This window comes from Chrysochloris asiatica, unplaced genomic scaffold (assembly GCF_000296735.1).
Source record: "Chrysochloris asiatica unplaced genomic scaffold, ChrAsi1.0 scaffold00170, whole genome shotgun sequence".
NCBI lineage: Eukaryota > Metazoa > Chordata > Mammalia > Afrosoricida > Chrysochloridae > Chrysochloris > Chrysochloris asiatica.
Window position 1 is genome coordinate 7,198,671 of NW_006408688.1, and position 8,403 is coordinate 7,207,073.

Sequence of the window (8,403 nt, forward strand, 5' to 3'; positions counted from 1 at the left end):
TCATCTGAAACCTGTCCACCATGGGTGACCCTGCTGGTTATTTAAAATACAGGTGGCTTACCCCTCAGAATCACAGCAATTCAAACCACCACAGCATGACAGACAGACGAGTGGCGGTTGTGTGGTCGCTGTTAAACACGAATCTCCTTGCGCTAGGGTCCTAAGTCCGGCTCATAGGTGGAATTTCCGTCCACAGATGTTGTGTCAGTCAAGAGGCGGAAGCACAGCAGGGACGACAGGGTTGTAATGAGATGCTTTGGGCTGCGCTTGTGGGTCTCTAAGTTGGTCGAGCCCGCCTCAAAGCAAGGATCCAACGGCTAGGCCTGGACGGCGCCCTCGCGTCAGGGGTTAAGTAGGACAGCCTGGCTGGCCACTGCAGTCTCTTCCCACTAGGCAGTGGTCCCCTCATTGACCTGGTCTCCAGACACCTCTCACCCCGCCGCTCCGTGGTATGCGTTTCATTTAACATCTCCACCAGGTCTGTGCAGTTCTCGCACATCGTTCAGCCGCCACCCCCTCCATTAGTGCGACCCTTTAGGAACTTGTTTACAAAGAAATTTGCTCTCTACAACTTTTTTCCATTACCGTATACACCAATCCCCAATTATTTTATCACTTTAATATTCAAGTGTTGAAGATCCCTTGCCTCTGCCTCCACAGCCTTGGAACCTTCACAGTGCCTCCATGCTGGCCAACGATTTGGACATTTCCTCCTATAGATCCTGCTCCTCCTCCCACTCAAAACAATTCACCAAATTCACTCACTAAACTCCTATTCCCTAGCTAGCATCCCAAACACTAGCCTTCCACTGTCTTTTTGTTGCACAGCATACCTCGGAAAGTCTAAGCTTGCAGAAGAAAATGCACACTAGTACAGATTGATACTAGCCTCAATTGAAGCCTAAACATTAACTGTTCATCCTACTATTGTGATTCCTTCAATTTCTAGATGTATTCTTGATTTAGACAAGTTATGACATTTTTCTAAGGTCAATCACACTACCTTGTTACTGGACCGCATCCCTGCTACCTTCTCTGGGCACTTGCCCTACTAATTCCCAATTTCTCCCAAATTTTATATTTCTCTTTACTGACTTTGTCCCATTAGTATTTGAACAAGCTCAAATTTCTCTTATTTTAGAAGAAAAAAGTCTTTTTACCTCTATCTTTCTTCAATTACTTATTCACTTGCTTCCTCCAATGCAATGGGTTTCTCTTTATATATGTTCTTTCTGTCCCTGGGTTTGTAGTTCTGTCAAGATGATCTGTTAAGCCAATTCATGTAAAGAACTGGACAGTTTACTATGCAAATAAGATGCATAGTATCAACCAAAATCATGTGGAATTGGTTGATACTATGTAAATTAGCTCCAGTAAGGCACTACAGTATAAGTACTGGACTGCTAACCACTAGGTCAGTGGTTCAAACTCACTAGACATTCCTTGAGAGAAATTTACTGCCTCAGAAACAACATAAAGAATCACTACGAATCAGAATCAACTACATGGCAGTGAGTTGAGAACGCAAATAAGCTAACTGTCTTCTACTGAGGGTAGTAGTTTATGGTCAAGGTGGGAAAATTAGGTTTAGAAAAGGGCCCTTTCTCCCTTCCTCCTTCCCTATATGGAGCCTCTCGACATTGCTGGCTCGGTCTTCATCACAGTCCAGTGGTCTCAAGGCAGTCAAATTTTGTACATATTGGCTGGTTTCCTTTAGAATGCAAAAACAGAAGTAGTGACACTTTGGAAGACAGCTACCTGGCCAATCAACTAAAAGAGATGAATATTTATGCCCATTCTGAAGAAAGGTGATCCAACAGAGTGAGGAAATTACTGAAAAATATCATTACTGCCACACACAAGTAAACATTTGCTGAAGATTATGGCTTCATAAATGGATGCAGCAGTATCATGCTAGGAAAGTGGCAGAAATTCAAGCTGGATTCAGAAGAGGACATAGAATGACAGATACCATTTATGATTATCAGCGATGGAGCTTGGCAGGAAACAGAAAATACCAGAAAGATGTCTACTGTATATTACCAAATATGCGAAGGCATTTCACGTGTGAGACAACTTATGGAAAGCACGGAGAATGGAAATTCCAGAACACTTAATTGTGCTCATGTGGAACTTATACATAGACCAAAACAAACAAAACGAAAAACAAAGATCTTCAAAACGGGACCAATAAGCAACAACATGATAAATGCAAAAAACATTGACTTTTTCAAGAATATCATTTTACCTGTATTCATGCCATGAAATCAGCACTCAAGAGATTAAATAACATATTGCACTGGGCAAATTTGCTAAAAATATCTCTTTAAAATATTAAAAGGCAAAGATGTTACTTTGATAATGAAGAGGCACTTGACCCAAGCCATGGTATTTTCAGTCACCTCATATACATGCAAAGGCTGAAAAATGAATAAATAAGACCAAAGAAGAATGCATGCATTTGAATTATGATGCTTGTGAAAAATATTGAATGTACCATGGACTTTCAGAAAGAATGAATGAATCTGTCTTGGAAAAAGTACAGTCACCGTGCTCTTTAGAAAGGAAGATGGTGAAAATTCATGTTACACACTATAAATATGTTATAAGGATGGACCAGTGGCTGGAGAAAGACATCATGCTTGGTATCATAGAGGGTCAGCAAAAAGAAGACCCACAATGAGATGGACTGACCCAATGGCTGTGGCTCAAACATACCAACAAATGTGAGGATGTGTTTCATCCTGTTGTACATAGTGTTATGACGAGTCAGAACTGACTCAGTGGCAGCTAACAACAACAGGCTTTTCTAATCTTTCAACTCAAAGTCCAGGAAGTCCATTCCCTAACATTTTATTGGTAAAAGCAGTCACAGGGCAAACAAACTGGATGGAAGCTACTGCTATGAGCACTTTTAGAAACACAATTTACCAAACATATAATCCTTAAAATAAAGTTTTAAATTTATTACCATAACAGAGGCCCTTTAGGATTGAGCGGTTGCCTGTCTCTCAACTTTTCCCCAATAGTTTTCAATGCTTCAGTAATATTTTCAGTTCTCTAGTACCAATTCTGGATTTATGTACACAGTATTTGCTCTATGTCTGAAGAACAGCCTTCTTACCACACTGACCTAAGGACAAAATTCAGAAAGATTGGGAAAGAAGGTGGAATGCAACAAGAAAATGTTAAGATCCTTGACGAACCTAAATAGAATTAGTTTAAAAAAAAAAAAAAAGTGGCCTCAATAGGTATACAGGGGGGTTTACAGGGGTAAGAAGGTATGCACACCAAAGAAATGGTCAACCATTTGAGATAAAAAGGACAGCACTGACCTAAGAACAAAATTCAGAAAGATTGGAGAAGGTGGAATGCAAACAAGAAATACATGGAGGAAGGAGGATAAGTGAGAGGTCTGCAATTATCGATATGAAAATAAGTGTATTATTTATTGAATGCAAAACCCTAGGATATACTCTGTAAACACTCAGTTCACACACACGCACACAAAATATCATGGAGTCAATTGGCCATTCCTAAGAGATAAACAATCCTCTCCAAAACTGAACTTTCATTCTCTAATTCTCATGAAAATCGACCATCCATTATTCACTCAAGAAATGTTGTATTATATATATATATTTTGCTTCAGGAAACATTTTATTTCTTCCTTCAAACATTTAGAAATGTCAACAGAGATTCCTGAATTAACAATAAGTGTTCATTCACTTACCAAGTATATAATTTAAGTAATGTAACTCTCTTTGGAGAACTTCTTTTTGGGAAAAAACAACACATATGAGGGGGTTTAAAAAAGTCCATGGAAAAGTAGCATTAAAAGATACTGGAATTTTCCCATGAAGTTTCTGAAGCCCCCTTGTACATATTATAAAAACATTACAAAGCAGCCTATCATGACATCACAGAAGCAGTGACATAAGAAGCGGGATAATGCGATGAGCTTTTTAAGAATGAGAAGTACTTGCATAAGCAAGGGAAAGAGAGGAGGAAGACCAGGATAAATGCACAGCCTTGCTGGAGAATCATGAAGACATCTACTTAGATTTATCATGATGGGAAACACAAGATAAAATTAGAAGGGTAGGGGTGATATCATAGACACCTGCCTGCCAGATTATGAATTATAGAACTGATTCTCTCAACTGTTGGTTTCTACTTGTTGCTGCATCAGAAACACTTGGAGAGCTTTATAAACACACAAATTACTGAGCCTCACCCTAGAGATTCTGAAGGTTGGAGTAGAATCTGTATCTAAGCAAAGTTCCCAGGTGATTCTCAGGTACAACAAACTTAGGAGTCACAGCTCTTGGCAATAGTAAGCTACTGCTTGTTTGAGTATGAGTGTGGCATAAATGGAGAACTCTAAATGATTTTCCAACTATAATCTTGAATAATAAAAAGTGGTATTTTTATTTACATTTGCCATTTCCCCTTTCCCTCAGAGACCTTCCTCTTAAGACCCGGGGGTTCCCTGACCAGGTAAATCTATAAGAATACTTCTTGTTGCTAAGTGCTGTCAAGTCAGTTCTGAGTCATAGTTTAGGGTTTCCGAGGAGCAGCTGATGGATTTGAACTGCTGACCTTTCAGTTAGCAGTCCAGAGCTTATCCTACCGTGCCACACCAGGTCTTCATAATAACACTAATTCCATCATAATATTACTTAACATTGCACAATTCTTGTTTTAGTAAGAAAAATTAGCCAGGGATACTGGAGGTCAGAGTCCTAATAGTAACTAGGAGGCAGTGGTATTATTTAAGTGTGAAATGATTAGGACCGGACTTATAATGCCAAGAGCAAAAATGAAAATTAAGAGATAGATCAGAACCTTGACACTGTAAAACTTATAGAAGAAATCACAGAAAATGTGCTATTAACCTTGAGTATAAGAATATTTTTTAGTAAAGATAAAAACTATTAGCTTGAATTATAAGAGAAAAAAAATGGACTTAATCAAAATAAAAACTGCTCTTTCAAAGAAACCATTAGCAAAGGATGATATTGGAATGTCATCAATAGTATTAACAATTATAAGAAGACAACCCAATTTTTCAAATGGACAAAAAACTAGAAATAACACTTCACAAGAGATATATGAATGAATGGCTAATGAGCATATAAAAAGATGCTCAAGATCATTAGAAATCAGGGAAATGCAAATTAAAGGCACAATGTGATACCACTACATTTTAATAGTTATAACAATTCCAAAATGTAAATTCTCCCTCTACCTGCCCTCCATAAAAACCTTAAAAACCAGAGATTCTTACCATGGCTATGAGGACTTGCTGGACTAAGAGATGGCTGATGCAAATCTTTGGTTGGCAATGGATAGGCTTCTTTTCCTTGGCGCTGATTCATCTTACCCGGCGTTAGAAGTTGAGATTCGTCACTGTTTGCTACCACAGCTTAAGAAAAGAAGGGACAAAGAATTAGTACTAAGGTCAAAGACTGAAATAATTGTTAAAAATTAATACTATAAAAAATAAGACTGAAATGGCCTTAGTGGCTATATTAATTTTCCAACTCATTATTCTAATAAATTCACATAATTGACTTATTTCATTTAATTTTGACTTGCTGTCAGTCCAAGAGGAATTGACAAACATATATGATCAAATATAAAAACTGTAGGCATTACAAAAATGAAAATATATATCCAACTGATGATAAAAATTATCCTGAGGTTTAATATACACCTTCCATTGTGCAATTATCTCTTTTTATTTGCCAATAAAACATCAGGTAAAAGACAGTCGTTTCACAGAAGATACAAATTGTCAGTAAACATGAAAACATAATCAACTGCATTAGTAATTTAAAAAAAAACTCACAAACTAACATGACTTGCATAAGACTAAGCAGTCAGAAAGTAACAGAAGCAGAATTCTAACTCAGAACCAATTAGTTCAATGTATGGTCTTTTTAAAACCTTACAGCTAAAATAATCAATTTCAATGTTTCAAGACTGCTCTTCACCTATTTGGCCAAGCTACTAGTAAAAACAAACAATGCCTGGTTTCAGAGAGAATGGAAAAGAGACAAAAAATAATAACAATTCAGTAACGTAATGGGGCAAATTGTGAGCAACTCCACAGTGCCCTACATTTTACACATCCTTTTGTATCTCTGTGGTGCTTTTGGTTGATAAAAATTTTTGTTTCATCTTGAGTGAACAATTCCGCCTTCACTCTTGGTTTAAATTTTCAGCTTAAACAGCAGGAATTTACATTAATTTTTTTTTATCACTACATATTTTACATCAAATTGTTTGGGCGTGTTTTCCATTGAACTAAAGTTTTCAGAATTATATAACATTAGTTTTCAAAGTAAAAATCCCACACTACTAATATTCCATTGTATGTATGTACCACAATCTGTTAATCCTCATATATATTAATGGGCAGTGAGGGGGTTTCCACCTTTGCTATTATAAATAATGCTGCAATGAACATGGGTATACATATATGAGGGAGCTTCAACAGTTGTGAGAAATTTGAATGAAAAAGTAATGGAATTTTTCCACAAATTTTTTGAAGCACCTTCATATCTGGTCACTTCTTAGTTTTTAACACTTTAGTGGGATTGTTGAATCAAATGTCATTTCTATTTCCTATAACTTTCTAAAGGAAGCATCATACAATTTTTATACTGGTTGCACCATTTTACATTTCTCCCAGCAGTGTCTGAGAGTTTCAATTTCTCGACATCCTTTCCAGCATTTGTGGTTTTCTGTCTTACTACACTTAGCTATTATTGCTTGGTGAGGTGATATTTCATTGTTGTTTTGATTCACATCTTTCTAATGGCTAATAATCTTGACATTTCTTCATATGTTTGCTGGCCACCTTAATTTTTTTTTTATGAATTGTCTGTTCATGTTCTCTGCCCATTTTTTAATTGGATTCTTTGTCTGTTTGATGTTGAGGTGTTGAAGTTTTCTATAATTTTTTCAGATTACTCCCTTGTTAAGTCTGTAGCTGCTTTATGCCATTAAGTTAAGTTAAGCTCCTATGTTGTCTCTGATAATCTTCATAGTTTTCAATTTTATAGTTTGGCCTTTGGCCCATTTTGAATTCATTTTTACATATGGTATGAGGCATGAATCTTGTTTTGTTTTTCTGCCAATGGATATCCAGTTTTGCCAGCACAATCTGTTACTTTTTTATAAACTTTTGTGAATTGCTGAAGGTTTACAAACAAGATCACCAGCTTTACATTAAAAAATTAGACACTTTGTCTCATCTCAATAATTGCAATCTTCTCTATGCAAGAACATATGACTAAGAACCTACAGTATTGAAGGAAGAACTCCAAACTTTACTAAAGATACTGGAGAAAAACAAGGCTCTAGAATTTGATGGGATTCCTGGTGTAGTGCTGCAGGATCAGTATCGGACTGCGAACCACAAGGATGGTGGTTCAACTTACCAGTTGCTCCTTAGAAACCTGATACAGGGTAGCTTTGAGTGGGAACTGACCTGACGGCACTTTAACAACAGGAATTAATGGACTACCAATTCAGCTGTTTCAACAAACCAATGCAATGCTATAGGCACTCAATGTCTATGTTAAAGTTTCTTAACACTTTAAATAAAGGTCTTTTACTGTGGAGTCTCTCATACTTCAGACATATGGTCAGCAGGGACCAGTCGCTGTGGAAGGATATCATGTTTGGTAAGTTGGAAGGTCAGAGAAAAAGAGGAAGAACCCCAATAAGATGGATTGGCCAAGTGGCAGCACTGATGGACTCAATCGTGGCAACAATAGTGAGGTTGGCCCAGGATCAGGCAGTATTTTGTTCTTCTTTCCATAGTGTCACTATGAGTCGGCACAGACTCAATGGCACCTAACAACAACAACAACTGTGGAGTTCTGGCGTGGTACTATAGGATAAATATCGGATAGTTAACTGTACAACTGGTGATTCATACCCACCAGCCACTCCTAAGAAACCCTATACAGGACACAAAAATGCAGAGTTGTTGTCAAGAGCCATCTAGTCGGTGTCAACTCATGGCAACCCTGCATAGGGTTTGAGGAGCAGCTGGTGAATTTGAACTTCCAACCTTGTGGTTCACTGTACGGTGCTGATCCTACAGTGCCACACCTTAACAATAGTAAATTAGTGCAGCCTCAAATTGCCTCATTTGATATTTCCTTGTCAATTTGTGGGGTAAAAACCACATCTGTCTCACGGAATGACATGGGTAGCATACCTTTTATTTCTTTGTTTAAAAATAGTTTGAACCAGCGAGCCAGCCACAGCAGAGAAGACTTTAAGAACTGTTTAATCCTTGGGGAACTGGATAAACCCCAGAGACATTCAGCTGTTTTGCTTGTCGGGCGTGGGGAAGGGGGAGTTAATAGATGTTACTGATTT

The 8,403-nt window shown here is 37.6% G+C and overlaps 1 protein-coding gene across 1 annotated transcript in view; it reads right to left on the reverse strand.

The window, feature by feature from the left end:
• OSBPL8 (oxysterol binding protein-like 8) overlaps positions 1-8,403 on the reverse strand; it is a 208,817-nt gene that overhangs the window by 137,987 nt on the left and 62,427 nt on the right. The window contains exon 3 of the mRNA XM_006871622.1: positions 5,291-5,428. Coding sequence (XP_006871684.1) covers positions 5,291-5,428 — 138 coding nt within the window. The remainder of the gene's footprint in view (positions 1-5,290; positions 5,429-8,403) is intronic.